Source organism: Neodiprion lecontei, chromosome 1 (assembly GCF_021901455.1).
Source record: "Neodiprion lecontei isolate iyNeoLeco1 chromosome 1, iyNeoLeco1.1, whole genome shotgun sequence".
NCBI lineage: Eukaryota > Metazoa > Arthropoda > Insecta > Hymenoptera > Diprionidae > Neodiprion > Neodiprion lecontei.
This window is the reverse complement of record NC_060260.1, coordinates 14,504,403-14,531,004: the sequence shown is the minus strand read 5'-3', so window position 1 is coordinate 14,531,004 and position 26,602 is coordinate 14,504,403. Positions and strand designations below refer to the sequence as shown.

Below are 26,602 nucleotides of genomic sequence, written 5' to 3'. Positions count from 1 at the left end.
GCCCCTACTTGAACAAGCCGAGTCCGTGATGGTTATTTTCCCGATATCCGGACCATCATACGGATATTCTTCTGTGGCTGCAACCGCCGGTAGAAACCTGAGCTCAGCTCGCTACGATAAGGCCCAAGACACTTCAAATCGAAGCTGCGAGACCACCTCCAATTCACCGATACCGTTACCGGCACAGTTTCATCAAAACATCATCACTCCGTCGTCAACAATCACCAACTTACCCGAAACAAGCTTCTACATCTTGTCTTTTAAACACTAATTTTTCGTCTTCGATTATTCTGTATTTTCTACGTCAATCGACCGACATTGTCATCGAATATGCTGCTGCACGTATATGTACCCCTTATTCATCTAGCAAGAAAAAAAAAAAAATTTACACCAAAATATCGACCTCTTTCAACGTATATTTTAATATTCAGCCTTGCCTTTTAATTAAGGAAGCCTTGAACTTAGTCTCAATCTTTATTGGACACGTATATCATTCAAAAAAAATTCTTTGATGTAGCTTGCGTATTGCAGGTACGTCCGCGTCCGTAAAGCTAGCCCCCTCACTTGCTCGGAAAAATTTGGAAAAGTCATAGATTAAAGAGCTATTTATGAGCTCTATTATGCCACAAACCACGATTTTTGGGCTCATTTCTGTTACGAGAAAATCAATTTTGAAAATTGGGTTGAAGGGGGGGAGGCAGCTTATGGGAGAGGTAGCCCCCCCGGAGTGCAAAAATTTTTTAAAAATTATTTTAAGCACGTGAGAATTAAGAGCTAATTAGGAGCTCCTGATATACGTTGAAAACAATGTCGTAAAAACAAACCATATGAGGTATTCAACACCGTTTCACCTAATCGGTGAAGGTCACCGATGCCGATGTTGGTATCAATTTTTTTCTCAATTCGCCTATTGGAAAAAAAGAACATGTGTTTGGCCGTTTTTCGTTTAGGCCACCTGTGTCGATTTTATGAATTTTCCGACTTTTCAACTTTTTCGAAACAGACTTTTTTTAACTGGCTCTATCTTCAAGAGCTTTCATTCTTTTCAAAAAATGATACAAGTATAAAATGTGTCAATAAGTCCGAGCTTTCTGAAAAAAATTTTTGAAAATTTTTCCAACCACACAAGTCTAAAATTTTTTGGATTGCGACACCTTCGACTTTCCTGAAACTTTTTACTTGTATTCGACCAGTTACAATCAAGTTTTCCTCCAAAGGAAATTATGGACTTCCGATTCGTTCGGGAGTTATACCATCATAAGTGCCGAAAAATCAAAAAAATTAACGGAAATCAATCTTAGTGTTTTTTAATGATTCTTGAATACCTCAAGAATCCCTTTAGGGATTCTTGCGAAATTCAATCTCAATCATCCTTGTCCTCTAATCTATTTGTGTAAATAAATTCAGCTCGATAGCTTCAAATTTACGTAATTTAGAGCGATTAACTCGATTTTTCAAAATTTTGTCAAATCCCAACACCTAAAGGGATTCCTGTCAAATTCAATACCAATCGACCTCGTACGCTACCCAATTTGTGCAAAAAAAATTATAACCATAGCTTGAAATTTACGAAAGTTAGAGAGCGTACAACCATTTTTGTGACACACACACACACACACACACACACACACACACACACACACACACACACACACATACTTACGGTAATTTTAAAAAAAATGTGTTCTTTCGACGTTTCAAGACATTTTGAACACATAAAATCTCAAAAAAAAAAAATTTCATGGAAACAAAGCTTCCTTTATGAGGAAGCAAAACAAAAAAAAACACCCATATTTAGAAATTTTCTACCTGAAAATATATTTGGCATAGAAAAGAAAAATTGTGATCTCGTTTTCATTTATATTGTTTGGGATATTTCGAAAAGTTTTTTTTTTCAGCAAACATGTATTTTTATAATATGAAAACTTATCTGATCGAAGTTACGATTGGTTTCCGTAAGATATTTCCAATTTTTCGGCACTTATGATGGTGTAACTCCCGAACGAATCGGAAGTCCATAATTTCCTTTGGAGGAAAACTTGATTGTAACTGGTGGAATGCAAGTAAAAAGTTTTAAGAAAATCGAAGGTGTCGCAATTCAAACCATTTTGATTTTTTTTTTTTCAAAAAATTGTCGAATTGTGTGGTTGGAAAAATTTTCAAACATTTTTTTCAGAAAGCTCGGACTTATTGACACATTTTATACTTGTATCATTTTTTGAAAAAAATGAAAGCTCTTGAAGATAGAGCCAGTTGAAAAAAGTCTGTTTCGAAAAAGTTGAAAAATCGGAAGATTCATAAAATCGACACAGGTGGCCTAATCGAAAAACGGCCAAACACGTGTTCTTTTTTTTCGATAGACAATTTGAGAAAAAAATTGACACCAAGATCGGCGTCGGTGACCTTCACCGATTAGGTGAAATAGTGTGGAATACCTCATATGGATGTATCCACGCCCATTCACGATAAGTGATAAAAAAAAAAATTCCAAATCATGCGTACTGGTATGTTACGTGTAAAAAGAGCTTTTGAATATCAAAAATGACAATTGTTGATATTCTACCTTTAATGGAAAAAAAAACGAAAAAAAAACCACCCTTAAAATTCATCGCAACAAATTCTTTCTTACAGCAAAATGTTCAGCGACTTAAGAGCTGACCGGATATGCATATTTTGATTTCTGAACTATTCCCCCCTGACCATCCCCCGCTCCGATTCATTTTTCATCATCAGAAAACTACCCTTAAAATTCATCGCAGTGAATTCTTTTTTACGGCAAAATGTTCAGCGATTTGAGAGCTGACAAGATATGCATAATTTGATTTTTGAGCTATTCCCCCCTGACCACCCCCTGCTCCGATTTGATTTCGATCATCAAAGAAATACCCTTAAAATTCATCGCAGCCAATTATTTCTTACGGCAAAATGTTCAGCGATTTAACCCTCCGCCGGCTATCCATGTCGATATTGTCATATCTGACTTTGGCACGTCCTGGTATTTCGGGAAGGGGAAGTGGATGCGGCTTGGGACCGGCACTTAAAAAAACTTCACGGTGGTATACGCTCACACGCGCAAACACGTTAGGATGCGTCAGGACCTTGCAAAGTTACGACCGTTCGAAGTTTGAAAGTGAACGAATTCGTCACCGGATAGCCGGCGGCGTCAGTTTTTTCGACTTTTGAGGTACGTATAAAATCCACATTTTCTCATTAAAAATCGAAGTTTCGGATCCTATTTATCAAGTTTACCTAAATAGTATATTATGACACTATTGTGGGAACTGTTTTTTTACCTTGCCCGAGGTTGTTCGCACGAGCAAAGCGAGTCTGAACTGTCATATAACATGTTAACATTCATTTTTTCACTAATAAATTACATATTTTTGTGATAAAAACATTGTGTTTTCATGAGTACTTCAATTTTATGCGAAATTTCTCCTTTCGCAGTAGCCTAATTTCAGGTGGTGAAATAAGTAGGTTTTTTGGAACCGAGCCCAATGAGAGTAGGTTTTTTTGAAAGACCATAGTATCAAGAATAAACCCCTAGAACATTCTTTCGTAATAGAAACTTGGGTTCAAGATATTGATTTTTTAGTGAAATGGTCGAATTTACCCATTTTGCATTGTTTATAAATTTCTATTCGCTAACGGGTCAAACATTTTGGAATGAAAACTGCTAGAATATTGAGATGAGACCCAAACCTGGTTCCCTGAATTTTTTGGGAATTTTTGGGTACTCCCAAGTGGGTTAAATATAGCCGATAACGATATCGTCATGGATAGCCGTTGGTGTAGTCAAAAAAAGGGATAGCCGGCGGAGGGTTAAGAGCTGACAGGGTATGTATAATTTGATTTTTGAGCTACTCCCTCCTGACCACCCCAGATTTGATTTGTTTTCGGTCATCAAATAGTCAGAGTCGAATTAGTATGAGAAACTTTATAATTTGTATCTTATATTTTATTTTTCACGCGCTATTAGGTGGATTGGCATATTCAAGCGTGTCGTGCCGTTATTGAAAAATCGAATTACGGTACCTACGTGAAACGCATCGACACTGACTTTAGATCGCTATTAAGTATGTACCAGTTGACAGCAGAAAAAATAGATGAAGTTTACGAATTTGTATCTTGACAACCAATTATTTAATTCGATTGGGATTCGTTTTATAAAAAAAGTATGTACATCGGGCTTCATCGACGTTTTTTTTTCCTTTTTTTTATTAGAATTAATCGATGAGAAGCATTACTATTGACAATAACGTCAACCATTTCGCTCGGTGACATGTTTTGCGGTTCATACGATTCCGAGGTGGCAGTACGGCTTGGAAAAAAATGTGATAATTTTTTAAAAAGTGGGAACGTGGCAACGAACAATATTTGTTGAATTTGGAGAATACATTTGCATTTTTTGATTCAGTTCAACTGACAACTTGGAAACGTGGGCAACACAAAACATGTCGCACAGCGCAATGGTTGACTTTATTGTCATTAACAATCCTTCCTATTAATTGATTGTAATTAAAAAAATATACAAATGACGCTCAACCCACACACTTTTGAATAAAAAAAAAAACTATCAGAATTGAATAATTGGTTGTCGAGATGTTACATCTCAGATGTAAGATTCCGAAATTCACCCTCTTTTTTATCCGTCAACTCGTATATATCCCTAACGATGACCAATAATAATGAAAGAGACCGTAGTGAAGAATAAGAGTAATAACAAGAACCTACAACAATAATAAGAAACAGCGACAAGAAGTAGTAATAACTATGACAAGAATACAAATAATGAAAAACGAAACAACAACAAGAATAGTAACTAGAACCACAAACGATGATGAGAAATCAAAAAATTCTTTCACATCGTAGATTTTCAATATGGAGCTCGCAAACTATATTTTCCGTCACCTTAAAACCGATAATAATAAAAATTGTGAAACCACTGCAGCAAATTGAATTATATTATTTTTCGTTAAACCTTCGCACGAAATAATTAGGCAGAATAAAACAAACTCCAATCGAATTGTATGATTGGTCGTCGAGATATAAGTTCCTAAAGTTCACCCACTTCTTCAGCAGTGGACTTGTATATACTCTTAAAGGAATAAAAATATCCGAATATTCGTTAACGTATGTTCAAAAATCGGTCAACAAGCTCATTCAAAGATTTACTGGAAAACCGTGAAAAAATTAAGCACATCATATCCCATACTCAGTTGAAATTGAACTGTTAATAATTCAAAACGTCAGGTAAATATAATGACAATGCGTGATTATGTGTAGTCTTTAAAAAGAAAATGGGCATTAAATTGGTATTTGAACAAAATACAAACGAACAATTCAATCAATTTCTACAAACACAATATAGATATTTTATTCGAATCCAGACAAAAATCTGGCTTCCATGTTCTTAGGCAAGGAATGTGAGCAGGACGTGAAAGATTAAGTCAGGTACCTATGTGAAGTTGGCATCCCACTAAACAGGAAGGCATTTTTTTATATTTTAATCGATTGTACTCGGTGTATACTTGACTGTACCACCTTAAATTTCGTTTGTACCTTAATGGGGGAAAAAATATAAGGGGAAGAAAAATTGGTCCGCAATTCATGTTAAGCTAAATATTTTGCGTTAATGCTATTGTAAAAAGCATCGTTTGTACTTGTTTGTACCGACGATTATATCGATTGCACCTGTTTGTACAATCGAGAAATTGTTTGTACCCGTTTGTACCGACGATTAACAGCCAGAAGACAGACTATCACAACCCTACCCCAGATGGATGCCTGCAAGGATTGAGGACAGGGTTATGTTAGGTGCCAAGCGCAAGGTGCCAATACAGACCTCCAATGACGAGACTTATTGGCCAGGATCCGAACCACCCAGATTACCGCTACAGCCGTTTGGATGCGTCACCGACTGATACACGAACCGTCGATGCCACTTATCAGCCAGGAGCTAAATCAACCCTACAACGTATTTCGCCGTCAGCCATCAAGCAAGAGTATGATTGTCCCATGCACATGTCTGATCGACGGATCGCAGCGTGTACACCAGACCCGAGTAGCAGGAGATGGGCCATGTCAAACTGGCGAGTTTTGGATGAAAGGCCCGTGTGGTATTTACCGCCATTAGGACGTCCTCGGCGCGATGGTGTCGTAGGGCGAGTACCGAGTTGCGAAACCGGAGAAATGGACTGCGTGGGGAATACCAGCATAGCAACGAGCAGGCAGCGTCTTTCTACCCCTGTAATATCGAAAGCGCAATATTAAGTAAGATCATCATTCCGCCCAATTTCATTATCTACCGGTAAGATCTATTTCCGCATCGATACCGCAGTACCGTGCGGGATACACCTTCCACTCTCACGCGTAGCGCGAGGCAGCCACCGGGAACCCCCCTCTACATCTCGCTCAACGGATCAATAATTCAGTATATGTCAACTAGGAAGACGATGGACTGCAGCCCATCTTATCTGTTCACCTTTCTCACGTAACTTACTGGCCCAATTGCAATCGCCCAAGAGAAAGATAGGATCACGCAACGGCACCGCGCTGAAAATCGACCGGAGTAGCCTTACAAGGAGAGTTCTACTTACAGATTTTTGTTACCGACACTCACCGACATCCCCCTAAGACTCAAACCCTCCGCGATGACGTCACAGTCTGCCGTACTGACTTGAGGTCAAAAACGTGCTGTCTTACCGACGCTGTATCGGTCGACGGTCAAAATCGCACTGCTTTACCGACAATATTACCAACCAAAGGTCAAAGTCTCAATGTCATGCTCGCCCGCCGATGGTAGAGGTGCGTCGGGGGCGTAAACCTCTTTACCGACCTGGATGCGGGTTACCGTCCCACATTCTTTTCCCACGATAGGACTGCTAATGTGTAACATCAACCGCTCTACATTTTTTACCCACGATACCAACCATGTGACATTCCAAAATTAATGGTTGTGAGAATTTTTTTGTACCAACTCGGATGTCAATACGTTATCATCAACGTGACATTCTGCTTGGCAAGTATCTGTCATGTGAACTCTACGAAGAATTTTGGACGGGTTCAGTCAAGGCCAGAGTGCAAGGTCTACCGATAGCTGCGGTAGTATACATTCACAGCCAAGGCTCTGCGGTGTTGGGTTACTATCGCTCTAGGAATGCAAAACATAACTCGATTTGAGTACATCTCGGTCAAGGATGGAGAGCAAGGTTGAATCTTACATAAGCTTTGTATTGAAAAAAATTCTCTCTCAAGAGCTAAGGTGAAGGTGAAGGTGTAAAATTATTTCATGAATATTCTTTAAAAAACAGTTTTTTCGAGTACAATTTTTAGGGTACAGTTGACAATTACTTCACAACGATAATACAATAATTCTATTCAACAGTATCATAACCAGGATAATATATTCGCCAGGAATGCGGGACCGTTCTTGTAGACGCTTCTGCGCAGTAACACAAATCGTACACCCTCGCCATCCGAACAGTATGATGATTTTGTAGCCAATTTTAAAGTATCAGAACGTTTTGTACTGCACAGATTGCGTTGGGTATTGTATGCACGTCGCATCTTAGAGACACCGCTGAACTTTTTTGCAAGGTTTGAAGCGACGGACAGTCAAAATCCAGCATATCGATGATTTGAACTTTGGCGACAATTTTGAGCAACCAATATCGTTTTTCTTTTTCTTTTATGTCCGCGGTTTCAGCATTGGAGGACAGACGGCTACCATCCAAACAACAATTTTACTCAAAATCAAATGTTCGGGATATATCAGACGACGACTATGCACATGCATGTAAAGTTTGGCAAACCTTTAACGTTCAAACTTTGGGAGAGTATTCGGACTTGTATTCACAGACGGACGTGTTTTTACTAGCCGACGTTTTTCAAAACTTTCGACAGAGCTGTTGGACAACGTACAACCTGGATCCGTTACATTATTACACCGCGCCCGGTCTGTCGTTTGATGCGATGTTAAAGTGTACCGACATCGAGCTCAAGCTTCTCACCAACATAGATGTGGTTATGTTTATCGAAAAAGGTATTCGAGGTGGTGTGTCGCAGTGTTCGAACAGATACGCAAAGGCCAACAATAGATATATGGGAGAGGAATTCGATCCTGAGGTCGAAGAATCTTATCTCATGTACTTTGACGTTAATAATTTGCACGGTGCTGCTATGAGCTTTGCTCTGCTATACAGTTCCTTCGAATGGGTATCAGACTTCGGACAATGCGACGTTCTTACCATCTTGGACGATGCGGAGTTTGGTTACATGCTGGAGGTGGATTTGGAATATCCTGAGGAACTGCATGAAATTCATAAGGATTCACCACTGTGTCCGGAGCACTATATACCTCCGATCTCGAATAGTAAGCAACCGAAATTGACGCCCACGCTATTTTCCAAGAAAAACTACGTTGTTCACTATAGCGTTTTGAAACAATGCTTACAATTAGGCTTCAAATTACTCAAAATTCACAGAGTTCTCAAATTTAGACAAACCCCGTGGTTCAAAAAATACATAGATTCGAATACCAATTTGCGGAAAAAATCTCACAACGAATTCGAAAAAATTTTTTACAAACTGATGAACAACGTAGTTTTTGGCAAAACAATGGAAAATGTTAGGAAGTATAGAGATGTCAGGCTGATCACGAAATGGGATGGAAGATACGGTGCTAGAGCTACCATAGCCAAACCTAATTTTCACAGCTGCACCGTTTTCGACAAAGAGATGATTATCGTCAAAATGAGTAAGACGAAAGTCAAGTTGAATAACCCATTGTATGCAGGTTTCTCCATCATGGATCTGTCTAAAACATACATCTACGATTTTCATTACAATAATATTAAACGGAAATTCGGCAACCAAGCAAAATTAATGTATACGGATACCGACAGTTTGATTTACAACTTTACCGTCCCCGACATATACGAACATATGAAGGAGGACTTGCATAAATTCGATACGTCTGATTATCCGCTTGACAACGATTGCGGAATGCCTCTATTGAACAAAAAAGTTCTCAGCTTGATGAAAGACGAAAATAACGGGAAAATAATGCTGGAATTTGTAGGATTAAGAGCTAAATTGTACGCATTCCGGGTCTTGGGAGATGAGAAAGACAATAAACGTGCCAAAGGTGTCAAAGGATCAGCGTTGAGAAAATTAACTTTCCACGATTATTTGGAATGTGCGTTGAAACGTGAAAATTTGTCCACAAATCAGCAGTTGATATTAAGTCGAAAGCACGAGGTATACACCGTAGAACAGCAGAAAGTAGCACTGAGCTGGAATGACGACAAGCGGATCGTGTTTCAAAACACAACCGACACGCTTCCGTGGGGTTACAAGCCTGCACCTTAGTTTTGTAATTACCGTATCGTAATCTATTTAGGACTTAATTTATAACTGTACCATGATGTATAAAATATTATTATGTAGGATAGTGAATAAGAACGCTCCGAAGTGTAAAAAATTGTACAACGATGCATATGTCTGTTGATTGCCTAAAAAATCAAGATGCATACTTGTTATGTGTCGGGGATAAAATAAAGAGGCACATACGTTTTTACAAAACATTCATTTATTTAAATGTCACATGTCCAATTCGTTTATCCAACTGTTGTGTGTATTGTCAAAACCTAACCATACGTTTTATAAATCCTCAAACCTAATTTACATGAATCGTTTTTAAAGTTAATAATCCAAACACTCCTTCTTAATCACTTTACCTCGCAATTGTTTAAAGATATCGGCTATCTGTTCAGCGCTTTTGGACGTAATATAGCACGATGCGCACAGTTTGAATTGGTATCTGACATTTTGTTCAATTTCTGCAACGATGGTCAACCGAAATCCATCAAATCAACGACTTCAACTTTTTCACTCAGAATTTTCTAAACTTTTTACGTTAACTGTTGAAGCATCACGCAGCGACACGCGTTTCATGGTGAAATTTTTTTCAAAAAACCCTGTTTATCACACCAGTGTGACATTATTCGTATATTACTGGATGATACACTACTACTAATACTACCACTATTAAACTGTCTGTCGTTAGTTGATCATTAAAGAGATCTGAAACAAAGAAAAGACATATTCAATTTACTTTCTAAAAAAATTTCAGAAACCTAAAATTATGAAAGTATACAAATTGCATATTTACATGCTCTCATGGACGCGAGTTACGTAAGACATCGTCTGGGTAATAGACCACCACTGTCCGCCGTTGGGTTCATCTCCAGACTTGATATTTATCGGTATAGCTCACGCATACTTTGAAAAGATATCAATGCTGTGGGCATGTACTTGTAGCCTTTGTTTTGTCCAGCGTATGACGTCATATCAACAAGATCCGCCTGCCAGATCTCGTCGATGCCGCACACGTCTACACGTCGACGCGGGTAATTCCGGCGTGCAGGCTTATGCAGTTCCGTCACCAGTGCTTGCTTTTTCTCGTTCATATTCCAACGCTCTTAGTCTAGTGTCAAATTTGGAAATTATTTCAGCGTTTTGAATCGACAGGTCTCTGCCAAAGAAAACACATATTTAATGTAATTTCTAAAAAATTTAAGAAACCTAGAATTATGAAAATTGACAAATTGTATATTTACATGCTCTCATGGACGCGAGTTACGTAAGACATCGTCTGGGTAATAGACCACCACTGTCTGCCGTTGGTTGAGTCTTAAAAAGATCTGAAACAAAGCAAACACATATTTGATGTACTTTCTAATAAATTTGAGAAACGTAGAATTATGAAAATTTACAAATTGTTTATTTACATGCTCTCATGTAGGCGAGTTGCTTAAGACATCTTTTGGATAGTAAACTATCTTTTCCTTCTGACAGTACAATTCCAGAAGATGTCTGCAGAGGCCACATCGATGCGTATGCAACTCTCCTTGGACACGACGACATCGCACGCAGGACGGTAGACTCTCGATGCGAGAGAACGGTATTCTTTCGTGTTTCGTAAACGATGCTCTATCATCGAGACCCTCCTCCCGCGCGCAGCTTATGCAATACACACCCTGTGGCCCACTCCAATACAAGACCCTACGGCAGACAGTAGTGGTATAGAACCGCTGGTGAATGTCGCGTTCTCGATCCGCCCAGCGGATCCGTAGCGGAACAACCGATCCAGCAATCCGTACGATGTCAAAAATTGTTGGATCGGTGTTATCGAACAAACGAGCCATGCAAGCTGAAAAAAATCATTTTCCGAGTTATGTGATCTGATACATACATATATAGTTTTTTCAAAAAATAATCAATCTTACTTTCGTTTAATTGTTCCGCCATTACGATGTTTCTGTGTTTTAAAGTTGGTACGTAAAGTTGGTGTTCTGCTGATAAAAAAACGGAAAACACACACAGACAAATTAGACAATTGTTTGAACCATAAAAGTATAATCTACAAGTTGTATGATAAAACTAAAGAACTTTTCAACTGCACTGATTTTTTGTCACCCACCTGCACTCCTCGCTGGATTGAGAGCAACTGATTTTTTCGCGGCACCACTTTTCGATGAGCATCTTCCTATGTTTAAGCCACTTGAACTCAACACCACAGGCAAAGTAAACTATCCCCTCTAACGCTCATAGAGAACGCTATCCACTCGAGTTTTTAGCGATTAGCTCACTACCACAGTTCTATCTTTCGTTCGTCAAATATCTAGAAATTTTCATCGAAGAATATCGGATACGGTTGTCCGTGAATTTTCGACAATGTGTGAGTCAGGCTGTTGTTGCTTGCTCACAAAAGAGACCGTGCCAGCGTAGAGCAGTCCTTCTGAAGCAAGTCTTGCAACTATAGCTTTGTCAAGTATGTGCGATTGAAAGAAGAAGAAACAAACAAGGATTCTGAAAAGTGCTTGAAAATTAATAATCATCATGGAGACGGCGCTTAAGATTTTATGTAAGAAATCTTCACCGACAGGAATTCGAAAGTGGTTTCGTTTTGGAACTCAAATTACCAGACGTATAGACCAAAGTGGAATATTTCCAAGAAAAATACTCTGGCTGACCGTTGATCGGAATAATCAGTAATCTTCATACGCTATTCTCAATTTGCAAATTCGCCATTTCTTCTCCACAGCGATAATTGCTCGAAATCGAAACTAAAACTACTTTCTCGACGGTGCGCCGTCGGGCTACCGAACAGACGGCGTTCTCAATCTCACCCGAGATCTCACCCGACTCGGAGCTTCGCCGCTACCGCGAGCTGCCTTAAATTTAAACGTGACAAAATAACTTAACCTAAAGCTTATTTCAACTAAACAGATCCTTAAACGCCACTATATGTCAGAAGCAACCAAAACCCAATACTCGAACTTCTCGTCTCAACCGCTGCTCAACGCAACGGAAATTCCGACTATACATCACCTTAACTCGACTAAACAATATCTTAAACAAACGGCAACTTAACTAAGCGCAAGCGCCACTAAATGTAACATCAAGTACACACAATCTCAAGGTAACACAACTCAATTAACATCATCCTAACTAAACGGGTACGGAACTAAGCCCAAGCGCAACTAAACGTAACCTAAACTATACGCTATCGCAACGCATCCGAAATCAAACCTTCTCAAAATCCTCGAAAACTTTATTCGCTAATCCGAGCACTCCAATTCGGCACTTCCCGACCTACTCTAGAGGTGACACTGAAAAACCCGATAACGTGGCTCGACCCGGTACAGCAAAATTCGGCTATACTGAATTTCAAAAATGAGAGAGACTCAACTAAAACCCGTGACTCTACTTAACTTTCTCAAGAACTCAAAATTTACTTTACTCTAACACGCGTACTCAGGCTACGGTCATCAAGCAAAAGAATCGGCGAAAGAATTTCGAGTACTTTTCTACAACGCAAATCCAAAACGGCTATCCGTTACTCGGCAAGCCTTTTCGTAATTATGCTCGAAATTCAATCGCGGGGATAGAAGCAGCGCTTACCTTCTACATCCTTGCAACCCCCATTCCATTCCCCTCCTGATTTTTGGGCGACTCCATTACTTCGCGAAACTCCCCAAAACGTGACCACTTATCACGACCGCTAGAACTAGAGTGGTTTTAAAAACCTACGACCTGCCGCAACACGGATCTCGATACGCCATCCCACACGTGACGTCATACCCACAAGAATACACAATAATCGATCCGTCATCGATTTCGTCGATTGTGCAACTCGATGCGCACCTTTAGTAGCATCGCGGCGCAGAACTTAACGTTAGATCGCAATCTCGTCCTCGGCGCAGCTCCATGACGTCTTGGTGGTGAGCGTGGTGCTCCCTTGTCGCTAGTCGATCCGTCGCAAGTTCGCTAGTCAATTGTTGGCGGAGTGAAGGGGAAGAGGCTGCGGCGCGCCGGCCACCGGCGGGAATCGCGTCCACCTTGGATTCCCGCGATGCGGGCATCTGCGTTGGCTCCCCCTCCGCAGCCTCGACATCCTTACTTCGCAATTGTCGCCAGTCCGCCACTCCGCAATTTTTTCCAATTCGTTGCCGTCTTCTGCCTGATGCCGTTGTAGCTCGAAAAAACAAAAAACCTGAAATATCTTACGCTATTCGCTAAGATGTCCTCTCTCGTAGTTTCGGATGCGTGACTCTAGTCCTGGCGCTCTTTTGCAAAAACCTCGCGACTCAATTTAGGAAATTCCTAAATTTTGGTTCCGCCCAGGGTTCAAGGAGCCCCTTGTAACGGGCATCAAAAATGCCACGTTACAAGTTATATGTGTATATGCGGCGTTCGTGACAAAAGAATCAAACCATTGTCTATAAAATAAAAGTATAACCGGCATTGTTTTGTGCTCAGATTCATTCTTCTTATCCCACGCTCCTCTCATTTCTCTGATTGTAACAACTACCAAATCAGAAAGGGGGCAAAACGGGTGATTTGACCCTTTTCAACGTTATCATTTGTAAGTTTGTTTTTCACATATATGCTTTTCCACAATTTATAGATTATTGATCCCAAGTAAAAAATTTTATTTGTCTATTAGCTTAGCCTTTTAAAGTTCGAATTGAGATGAGAAAATTAACCAAGTTTCGGACCTCTGGGATTCATCATTAGCAAAAATTTTGGAATGTAATTTCTCAGTCTCGCAAAATATACCATTTGTAATACGTTAGTGGTTCTGATGCCTATGAAGCGTGTAAGAAGTGGCTCTTTGCAGAAGGGTATGCGGTACGCATGCGTAGATCGACTATAATCTCTTTTATACCCATTAGTCAAATTTTTATACGCTATTTAACACTCCAGTCATTTTTGCGCATACTTTGTTAACAGTCCAGTCACTTTTTTGTACGCTTCACAAGCACGAGAGGGATTATTTCAATACTCTTCATAAAAAGCAGTATGTGACAATCCTGTGAAGACGCAGACTCTTGATGAAAGTCGTGAAGTTGACAGCACTTGCCTCCGCTGCGTGCAGCCAATTTCGTATCCTCGTCAAAAGTCCGCTTTTTGCACTAGTGTCATAAAGCACTTCTATCTAACACAGTATGGCTTACGGGTCTTTTGTGCCTGCTCTCCATACGTGAAGTTTTTGTTTTAGTAATAGTACAAAAAAAAAAAAACGTCAGAGTACATAAAAGTACACTTTCACCTCCCAGTACTCAGAAGAGCTTTTTTTCATTCTCCGCTATAAAAAGAAACTTGCAAACCATATTTCTCTTACATGAAGTATCGTGTGCAGCATGGAGGTAAGGTTTTTTTCGCCTTGCGTTTTTTCAATATTCGTCTTCGGCTCGCGCACGCGCTTGCCTACGACTCGTATTGCAAACTTACGCTCTGCGTAAAAAGACCCACTTTGCCTCCTTGCCACACAATCTACTATTGTTGGGTACTAATGTACTGCTGAGTGCGCCAACGCATACTCAGAAGTCTTTACTAACTCCAGTGAGCCTCTGCACACGAGTCCCAGCGCAAGTAGTTGGATGATGGCCGTTACTCGTGCCACATTCATTCTTTCCATATACATTTATATATTAAATCGTTGTATCACATTAAACGCTGTTCTCATAATAGGAGTCCACCCAAACTACGCTTTCCAACCTTATTCCGGTTCCACCAATCATTATTGGTGAAATCTTATCTTTCTTTCGTCACCTGGAACTCGGGCTGTTCGTGTTCCAGCAATCTCGAAAAAAAAAGTTCGGAGTTGGGACCGATTTATATCGGATCCGGATTTTAGTGACCATGGAATGGTTGCGAAATCCAAGATTTTCCGGAAAACTGAAATCTTTGGAAAACCAAAAATTGTCGAGAATCCCGAAACGTGGATAACTTAACTTACCTACTCTTCATAATATTGGGCAAATAATAAATACTAAATGCTTATAATATATAGTATATCTAAATGACATCAATATTGTCAGTAAAAAGTATTTCATATTTCATCGGAAGATCGGTGAATCCCGAAAATTTCCACAAATCTGATGTTCTTTGAAATTCCAACATTTTCATGAATTCTGATGTTTTTGCGAATCCCGAAAATCTCGAAAACCTGATTCGAAACTAATAGATTATTCTCGACCCAACCCGAACCAAAGAATTCTATTACTCGCACAGCCCTACTTGGAACATATTATGAAAAAATACGTTCTTGATGTAAAATCTTTTGTTTTCTAATATTTTATTCATTCTAACATATACATATACTGAAAAAATACGATCGTCCCATTTCCAAATAGTGTGATAAAACAACATTGGTGCATGTGGGCCCTGAAAATGCTATATTTGACATACTAAAGCTATCTTTGTCGCATGCGCACTTCCAAATAATCCAATTTCATGCGCTGTGATATTAAGCATATTACTCGACTTCAATTTAATATGGCGCCAGTGCTACTCTCAGTGCTTTTCACGTCAAACTATCCTTTATAGGTGTTGGAATACAGTGTGTATCACATGTGTGGTTGGGCGATATCTGACTTGTGATTAACATGTTCACCGCTGCGTCTTACGCTGCTAAGTTTACATTCATCGGAAATTGCTCATTTTCCGCACTTGTAACACAATATACTATTTATGCATATTCTTCTCTCAACCTCGTGTTTTTATAATAAATTCACGAAGGAATTGTTTATACTTTTCCGCATCACCGTCTGTTAGTTTATAAGATTTCACAGTATCAATTATTGTTTAAAATTGCTAAATTTCTAATTTTCCGACAGACATTCGAAACCAGTGGCACTTCAAAATGCAAAGCAACTAGCGATCAACTTGATACAAACAATGCAATCTGAACTACTGTCTTACATTCAACAACAACCACCCCCAGTTCAAACCCAGCAAGTCATAGAACAACCTCATGTACATCAAATACAACAAGGTAGGTTCTCTCAGATTATTGCGACTTACTAAAAGAGAAATGCTCATCCAAAATAAATCAACATTACTACGCTGAATGTATATCGAAAATTTTTGAGCCTTTTTCATTTAGTCTCGAGAAAATGAATTTATCTGTAAAACACAAAGAATTGAATAAATTGAAAATATTTTACTTTAGTTCGTTATTTTTTATTCTATTTACAGCACAGTTCCAGACTATGAATATTGGTACTCTCGGGCAGCCTAATGTAGTCACCATCCAACACCAAGGTATGTGCACATGACAAAAACCTGACGCTAATGGCATGAGTTCGCGGCTGAACTGAAAGAACTTTTCTTCAATATATATATTATAGTGGTACAGAATTGCGCCTACGTCTTAATACCTTACCTTTATATGAGATTCGACGACATTTTGCTTGTTGGGTGTCTGTGTCTTACTTTGATAAACATTGGCGTGTTTGGCCGCTAACCTTAGCCGTCAGTTTCAGTTTCATGCATATTGATACAGGTATTCGCTTACCGTGTAATTATTCTTGAAATTTATGAAAATTGGGAGGCATCAAATCACAGCGAAAACTTTGAAAACTGCATTTTTATTTGTATTGATCATACTATGGTATTTATGTTAGAAGAAAGAACAGTGAGGCAGCAACAGAATTGCTACGGCTAATTATACAGTTGGTCACGTAAAGTGCGATATAACGTCTTATTAGTTCCGTAATTGAGTAATCATAATCTACCAGAGAATGCCAGCCTAGTCGGAGTTGGCATGTCAGCAAAATTAAATGATAAGCTATCGACAATTTAAAAAATAACCGTTAAGTATGTATGCCACAATACCGGCATGGTCAACTGACTGTTCAACATCAATGGGCGCGTTCCGAAATTAGCTCCTAGTGCTGTCAACAAATTTTTATCTGGTTTTTGAAGCCGTGTTCGTAACTAACTCTACCTCTGTCCTAGGGAGTTTTAACAGTGTTGTCTAGTTTTTGAACACAGCCATAGTCTCATCGTTTTCTATTCCACTGTCTAGACGAAGATATGAAACCCACCGTCGTTGATAAAACGTTTACTGATATGTTATTTTACCATCAAGCATTCTCAAATTGTAAATATTACGAAATACCGCTTCGCCCACTTCACCCCGTGGATCGAATATAAAAATTGTTCAGGGCAAGCTCTCTTTGTAGGATATGGTTTAATGGTTTCATAACCAGGTGATATATGTATAATTCCTATATTTTTTTCGTCTTTCTCTGTTTAGCGCATTACCTGTATTATATTCAATAATTTCATACACGTGTCTGAAACGACTATTCACCTACATTCACAATATCTCAAAGTGTATATTCACAATCCAATAAACAACATTTTATGAAAGTTTCGTGTGAACTAAGTGTGAATATACAAATCGAGACCTGCAGTAGCGGATCACTGCCAAGTATCTATCCGTAGGCCAGCGAGCGCTAGCTGAGGATTATTAACCTGGTTCAACTTACCGAAATCAGCTTGTCATATCTTTGAACGAGTAAACATGTTGTTATAAATCTGAGCTAAATCTGCCGATCGGTTTCAGGCACACCAACCATTTGAAAAATCTGTCTTTATCATCTTCTTCTTCATCTTGGTCTTGGGACCTCAATATCTGTCAAATGGCTGTACGAATTGAGTTCAAATTCGAAACAGAGGTCCATACCATTGAAGTTTCACCTCCCATTTATTTTGAAGTCAATTTGAACTCATAATCAGACGGTAAACGGAAAGAGTAATTAACCAAATCCTGAGATATGGTATGGAGGTAGCCAATCGAGTACTGACATTGCGCCAGTATATTGGTCAGCGTGTAGTTACAATCTGTATGACATATGCCGTTGTGTACGAACACATGTTATTATGAGTTATAACTATGTACAGGTATACGGAGACGGGTACATATCTGTAAGGGATGTACGGTAGCCATAATAGATATGATAGATACGATAAATACGTGTGACGTGGATTTTTCCCACTCCTCGACCACTCGGAGAAAATGACCGAGAACTTACCACATGCACAATAACTCGGCGTCCACGATGTAACCTTGATCCAGAAGACATTACTGCGAAATGTTGTTGGGCGCTTGGCCTGATAAACACGCCTCGAAATCGTCAACGCGCTTTACCGTGAAAATATGCTCGGTAGTTCAGTACCGCGGAGAGGGGAGGAGTAATTATTGGGTAGAGAGAGAGAGAAAAGCGTTTATTAAAAATGTCCTGGAGCAATGTGCCCCCTAAGGACAATACAAATGCACTTGTTACGCCCTGACGTACCGCCTTGGCGTACCTTTTCCAAAATTCCATTTCATTTCATTTCTTTAATCTCTTCAATGCACAAATATCATTTCATCAAAATCTCATATTCTAATAACGGCGAGTTCCACCCCTCCTGGGAAAAGTCACGTAGAGACCAACAATGATCCCTAGTATAAGGTTCAACTTTCTTCTATTTAACTGGTACCAAGAACTGAGATAGGAGGACTGCTGAATTAGCATCAGTAGCGCTCAGCCTGGAAATATCCCTCTTTTTAAGTTAAAACTATAATCAATAACTAGGATAAACCACTACCTTTAGAACCACCAAATTAGAACAGATTACTTATTGGAATGTATGAATGAATGTGTGAACATTGCATGTAAATATCTTTTGTTCATATCTTCATTGTGTCACCGACGAGATTGAGAATCGTCGGAACACCGTAGAAGAGCGAGAAGTAACGCTGACCATGTGGATTTGGGCACCAGGAGGTCGCCCTCGCACCTCATTGGCTAATTACCGTTGTAGCTAATTACAACTGCAGCTCCTTGGACCCTCGGGCCCAAGAAGCCGCGTCTTTCGTCTGTCAAGTCGCGAAGTGCGTGGACGTCAACCCGGATTAGCCCTCTCGAGCAAGAGTAGCGTTTGGAAAATCTTAGTTGTGACCGACCTAAAGTCTCGCGCTAATTCGTCAAATTCGAGCATTCAGTTATTCTGTTAGCTGCAAGAGACTAACTATCTTCTACGTTTCCATCTTTTCTGTGCTTTACTAAATCTCATCATTTCGCGAATAGACATTTTTATGCCATTCCATTTTCCATAATGAAATTGAGTTCGGCCCTGATTCAACCGAATCAGGTAATTTTAAGTGATAATAATAATAATAATTACACTATCGTTTTTAATAAATAAATCGTTGCAATCATTCTAACATACATCAAAATCAGAAAATTGATACTTTCAACTATAACTTTCGATAACAAGATATCATTCTAAAACTACAAAGACTAAGTAACCGACGTTCAACATCGTTCGATTGATCAACTCTTCCAAACTTGAGGTGAGGCCCTGGTCCAGAATTCTACCGACGCAGACCGACACGATCCAACGGCTCTCAATCTCGTCGACCGATTCACCTAAAGCTAAGTCAATCCGAGTGTTAATCTTCGAAAGTGAACGAATTCTTGTTTCACCTTTATAATCAAAATTTACCCCAGTAATATTCATTCAAAAGCAAGTCTAGAATTGGTGGCTAGCTTCACTACCCCCAATCAAACCATACTTATTGTCTCCAAGAATTAACCAATAAGACTTAACAATAGTATATATAATTGATTTAAGATAATCTAAAAAGAGAGATACAATACAATAATCACGACCAACTAGTTATAACTATCGTTCAGAGTAGATGTTCCTGGTACCAAATAATAATATCCTTTAGAATAGAATAACACACGATTTATATAACTCGAACACTTTATAAATTGTTACTTTCGGCTCTTATGCCATTATCACCATTGATTGTTACCAGACATTTCAATCACCAAATCGAAACAGAATATACTTCATCTTTTACTAGTTAAATCATATTAAAACATTTATTTTGAACGACCTTCTTCCCATTTTTATTATTATAAAATTGCCTCAACAATTTAAACAAACCTCACAGACCTGTACAGGACTATAGCAACACGATCCTACAAATTACCGGCCTATCGAAAGGTAGGTCTTTTCTTAGTTTTAATAATTATTCATTGTCGTTACGTGGGATCTTGATTATTCAATTAATCATTAACTACCACCGCTCAGTACACCCTCACCCCCACGTAACACACTCAACATGTACAGCTCTCGGTGAAAGAAAAACAAAAAAATAAAATAAAATAAAATAAACTAAAATAAAAATAGAATAAAATCAAATATAAATAAAATAAAGTAAAATAAAATAAAATAAAAATAAAAAATAAACATATAACAAACCGTAAAAAATATTTAAATTAAATCTGCGCTTATTAAATAGAATACACTAATCAGAGGAACCTTACCAAAACTGGTCAGCCAAGAGCTAATCCTACAAATCATATATATATATATGTATGAGTTATGCATTAAGTATCAACATATTGAATTATATTAGGCGAAGATGGTATCAGTTAGCAATTAAACAGTATTACTGGCCAAATATTCCCCAAGTTTTAGCCTAAAGACATTTACGGAAGATGATTCGCAAATTGAGGTAGGCAATGAGTTCCAGAAGACACAAGCCGATACAAGAAACGATCTTTGGTATACAGTTGTTCGGTGTAAAGGAACAAACAGATCCTTTGGGTCACCTCTAGTGAATCGGTGACGTATTGCTGACAAGAAAACCAACTCATCAGAGATATAACTAGGTGACGCGAGACTCATAGTATTAAACAGAAAAGTTCCCAACAGGTACTTGCGCCTATCAGCCAAATCAAGCCATCCAAGCATACGGTAGTATGGGCTGATATGCTCAGATTTGTGCACATCAAATACGAATCGCACGCAAGAATTGAGGGCGCGCTTTAGCTTAAGCTCCAGACCAGCTGTTAAATCGCAATAAACTAATGCACAGTAGTCGAAAAGAGGTAAAATTAGCGAGTTTACCAATGAGGTCCGCAAGCGAGTTGGCAGAAGTTCTTTATTGGATTTTAATTGCCAAAGAGTATTATGCACTCTCCGCGAGATAAAGAGCACGTGTTCCGACCAAGTCAGAGTATTGTTAATGATAACACCCAGATTCTTGGCCTGGACGACGTACGGGATAACTTCATCTTTAACCCGGATAGGAGGAACATATGATGATTCAATTGAGCTGCGGTACCGAGCACTGCTAATTATGAGTGCTTTCGTTTTAGAGGTATTGAGTGATAGCATATTCTTCAGCACCCAGTCATGAATCATCGCAACGTCCTCGTTAACTCTCTCCACAGCCTGACGAAGCTCATCAGGATAACAATGTAAATATATCTGTAAGTCATCCGCATACATCATATGCTTACAGTGATTCAGCGCGAGGGGCATATCCTTAATAAAAATAGAGAAGAGGAGAGGCCCTAAAATAGTACCCTGAGGTACACCGCATGAGACATCTTGCCGTGAAGAGAGATTGCTGTCATGGGTAGAGGGAGAGTGCGAGATACTCAACACCAACACGTTATTTTACTAAGCTAATATAGAATTAAAATAATATATATTTCCAGCCAACGATAGTACAAAATAAAAAAAAAAATAATAATTCCAACGTCGCTCTTCGCGACTCAAAATACAAACGGGGAAAATAATAATTCAAAAGTCGCTCTTTGTGATTCAAAATGCAAAACAAGAGAAAAGATAATTCACACGTCGCTCGTCGCGATTCAAAATACAAACAGGAGAAATAATAATTCAAAGGTCGCTCTTCGCGATTCGAAATCCTAAACACTTAGGTTTAACAAAAAAAAAAAAAAAAGAAACAAACAGAAAAGACAAGTTTAAATAAATCTAGAGGGCTTCTAAGCCTATGTGCGCTAGTCGCTGTCTTAATAATAACAATAACTCAAAAACCCAAAAATAGAATTTGACCTGACGGGCTAACCGCGACCGTCCTCTGCTATTTACAGCGCTAATCGCCACTTGACAATAAACCACTAGGCAAAAAAAAAGACCAAAATCGTACTCGATGCGCTATTCGCTATCGTCCTCCACGAAATAAAGCGTTAATTGCCAGGCTACAATGCTTATCCACAAGAGCAATAACTAAAGCCAATCCTTATTCGACGCGCTAGTCGGATCTCTAGCTGTTACTCTTAATTACACCGGTAATCGTATGGCTATTATCGAAACGCATCCGAACTCAATTCGTACTCGCAATTCCCGAAAAGTTCAAAAATCGCCCCGTTTATCCGTGCGTCCACGCATTATGATACACGACCTACACGAAAGGTGAGACTTTTACCTAAGCTTACTCAACTGGAACCCATGCAGCGGAATTTGGCTGCACTCAATTTGAAACAAGAGCGACTCAACGAAAAACTGTGACTCTCCGCGTTATCGCGAGAACTCAGGCTACGGCCATCAACAAGGAGATTGGCAAACAAATTTCGAGTGCTACTCTAACTCAAAGAGGAACTGGCCAACCGTTGACCGGTGCGCCGATTTAAATTGCACTCGAAATGCGTTCGCAAAGAATAAGTGGCGCTTACCGCTTTGCAGCCACACCAAAAACGCGCCCACATCTGCGTCCGCCATTTTGCACTCTAATTACTTTTATTGGTTTTGTTTTTTTTCTTATTTTTTTGTTCTAATGCACAACTGTCGCGAACTGTCGTCAGGACTCAAGTGTCGAGCTTCGCTAATCGGAAACGCAATTCGAACATGCCTCGAACATAGGCGCTATCCGTCGTGAAAAATTCTTCTGCTCTCATTGGTGTTCTCTTTCCGAAATTCTTATAGCCTAACTTATCGCTATCGTTGGCTCTCGTTGTTGCGGGGTGCTGATTGGCTGTCCAGTCTCCGGTATCCCGTAGTTTGATAGTGGCGTAGTGACGACTTCGCGAGGTTGGGTGACGTCAGCGTGGTGATGGGAGGCTACGGCTCGCCGGCCACCAACGGGAATCTCGTCCGCTTTGGGTTCCCTCGCGGCAGAGCTCTACGTTGACGTTCTCTCCGTAGCCTCGTGGGAGGCCCTCCTTTCTTTGCGACCCGTCGCGACTGTGATCCTATAATGCTTTTCGAATTTGCCGCTGATCCCGTGTATGATGTCGCATGTACTCGAAACAAAGAAAAAATAAACAAAAATCCTGAAAAATCGTATTCGCCAGACCGGAAATCGTCCTCTCTCAGAGTATCGGATGCGTGGCCTTTGTCCTGGCGCTTTTTCGAAATGATTGGCGGTCTGATCCGCGGGATCTCTAATTTCAAGTTTCCTCTAGGGTTCGGGGGTGGGGGGGGGGGGGGAGGGGCGTTTGGAACGCGCATTCAAAGCGCCACGTTACAACTCCCCCCCCCGACGGATTCCAGGGTGACAGAGCTCCAGCGCCAATTCCCGCGAAGCGAACTCCTCGAAGTGACCGCAACCTAGGATACCCGACGTCATTACCTCAGGATACTCCACCCCCCTCCACAGAATGCATAACAAAAAAAAATTTTCTTTTTCTAAACCGGCCCTCACCCCACCATTCCTGGTTTCTTTCTGGACGGCAACTGCGTCGGCATGAGCGCTTGGACCCGCGGGTTGACCTAGAATACTGGAAAACCATCACCCTTGCCAGGAAGACCATTATATTACACGTTTGAGTAACGAAAGAAACCTCTTTATTTTTGCCTTAAGGCTAGTCAGATACAATAATCAAACCCAAAAAAAAACAGAAAACACACTACAAAAAAAAAAAAATGTCTCGCGAAGGTCGCGCACCTTAGTCCGGTCTTAACGCGGAACTCCGCGCCCTCGACCGGGTTCGGGGAGGGCCCGCACCAGGGCTTGGAGGTCTCTCCAATGGATCCTCAGGTGCTCATCATCCATTACGGGCCCCAAAGTGGCCCGTGCGCGTGGAGGTAGGTCCCTTAGCTGGGGGACTGGCAGCTAGGGTGGTCGCGGCAAGGGTTCCCCTCGCTCGCGGACGGCTCGCGCGGCTCGCGTGTGGTTCTGCAATGGTTCGTTGGGCCGGCGCCAACACTCGGAGCACGTGAATTTTGTGTGCCCCGGCCACCCGCATTGTTAGCAGAACCGCTCCAAGGGGGCGGTAACACTGCGGATAGCTATGCCCCCGCTTCCCACATTTAAAGCACGAGTTCGGGGCCAGCCACCTCCTCCACTCCGTTTGTGGTGCTCCCAGGGGCCACGGTCCTCGGGCTGGCAGTAAGGGGGTTGTGACGGCACCCGGCCCGGGTTGCATCGCGAGTCGCGCTACGTCGCGAAAAGATCGCAGTACGTCCGCATCCGCATCTGTTGGGCAATTCATTTTTGAATAATTCACGCCGCCCTCGTTATCTTAGGGCGACAAACTCCCCTCTCTCACGATTCCCCCCCTCCCGGCGCCACCTGACGCTTCCTCAGACTTCACGTACGGCTTCAGATCCTTTACATGGTGTATTCCGAAACCCTTTCCTTCGTTATTCTCTATTTCATACACGACCGGGGAGATTACCCCCGTAACGCAACACGGTCCTGCGAACTTAGGAGCCAGTTTCGCGGCTACTTGTTGGGCGGCTGACGACAAGACTCGATTTCGCTTCCATACCAGATCCCCTACTTCGAATCGAACATCCCGGTGACCTCGGTTATAGTATCGCGCCTGTCGATCGTGGGCCTCTTCGAGATGCTTCGTTACTCAATCACGCAATTTGCCTAGTTTCGCTCTTTATTTTCCCCCATACTTCGGGACGGAGAACGGGAATTTCCGCGGGACCTTCCACCAACCGTCAAAACTACATCCGTGGTTTGGGCTCGCGCTCTAAGTTAAGGAACGCTGGACTGACTCTCAGCGAGCCATGTACTGCGGTATTGCACGTAAATCGAAATTTGTGGAGGTGTACATCCCAGTCCCTATGATCTGCCTCAATGTAGGATACGATCATGGTCTTTCATACGCGATTCACCCTTTCCACGGGGTTAGCTTGCCCGTGGTACGGTGGTACTTTCGCGTGGGTAATATGGTAGGCGGCGCACAGCTCGTCGACGTCCCTATTCGCCAACTCCGTTCCGTTATCCGTTAGTAGCAATACCGGGGTATCCCATTGTGAAAGCATGAGGTTGTCCAATGCCGCGAGAATGTTTTAGCGTCAGATTTTCGCAATGGCGCTACTTCCACCCACCGGGTAAATTAATCTTCGAAAAACAAGAGATATTCAAAACCAGCACGACTTCTTGGAAACGGACCCATGACGTCAGCAGCAACCACGGCCCAGGGCGTGTCGACGACCCGTCGACCCATAAGGCCCGCCAGTGGCACCTGTTGCACCTTGCACTCCTGGCAACGCTCGCAAGCCCTCACCATCAAAACGGTATCGCGATATATGTCGGGCCAATAGTAGTTGGCTTTCGCTCGTACGTAGGTCTTTTCAACGCCCAGATGTCCCGCCTGTGGGTCTTCGTGGACCTCGGTAAAGAATCGCGACCGTTTCTCCTTTGGGAGCACTAATTTCCACGACGCCAAGTCCGCTAGTATCGGTTCGATCAAGGGATCCGCCCGCAGGTGATATAGACGCCCCTCGACCACCGACCGCGTACGAAACTTATGCGGGTAGTCCACGACGTCTCGGACGCGATGCTGATACCATGGATCGACAACGACTTCTCAGGCGGCCTCACGCTCGGTCCCTGGCCTATCGCCTCCGGCGGCGCCGAGGGCGGCCAGTTGCTTAGTCCCTTCTTCTTCGCCTTCATGCATTCGCCATAATGCATCTGGCACATGGTGCATCGCCCCCTTTCCGATGTTCAATCTCGCAATTGTATTCAAGCAAATTGAGCGCCCACCTAGCTAACCTACCCGTCTGGTTTCGCAATTCCCGCAACCATTTGAGACTCGTGTGGTCGGTTATCACTGTGAAGTGATAACCTTTCAAGTATGCCCTAAATTTCTTGACGGCCCAAATCACTGCGAGGCATTCCTGTTCGGTTGTGGAATACTTTCGTTCTGCGTCTGACATGGTCCGACTCGCGTACACGATCACACGCTCAGTTCCTCCAATGGTTTGTGCCAAGACGGCGCCAATACCCAAACTACTCGCGACAGTCTGCACGATAAACTCGTGCTCAAAGTCAGGACACGCTAAAATCGGAGCCGACGTCAACGCGGCTTTGATGTGCTTGAACGCCGCTTCCTGTTCGCCACTCTATTCCTATTTCTAATTTCTCTTCAACAACCGTGTGAGGGGTTCCGCCACACTCGCAAACTCGGGGATGAATTTCCGATACCACGAAGCCATACCCAAAAATCGTCTCAATTGCCGTAGA

General features: G+C 41.2%; 1 protein-coding gene across 8 annotated transcripts in view; it reads left to right on the top strand.

Moving 5' to 3' along the window:
• The window catches only part of LOC107221423 (trithorax group protein osa-like), a 247,354-nt gene that overhangs the window by 64,841 nt on the left and 155,911 nt on the right, over positions 1–26,602 (top strand). For all 8 annotated transcript variants that reach the window (XM_046744413.1, XM_046744463.1, XM_046744214.1 and 5 more), the window contains 2 exons: positions 16,191–16,348; positions 16,552–16,617. In XM_046744413.1, coding sequence (XP_046600369.1) covers positions 16,191–16,348; positions 16,552–16,617 — 224 coding nt within the window. The remainder of the gene's footprint in view (positions 1–16,190; positions 16,349–16,551; positions 16,618–26,602) is intronic.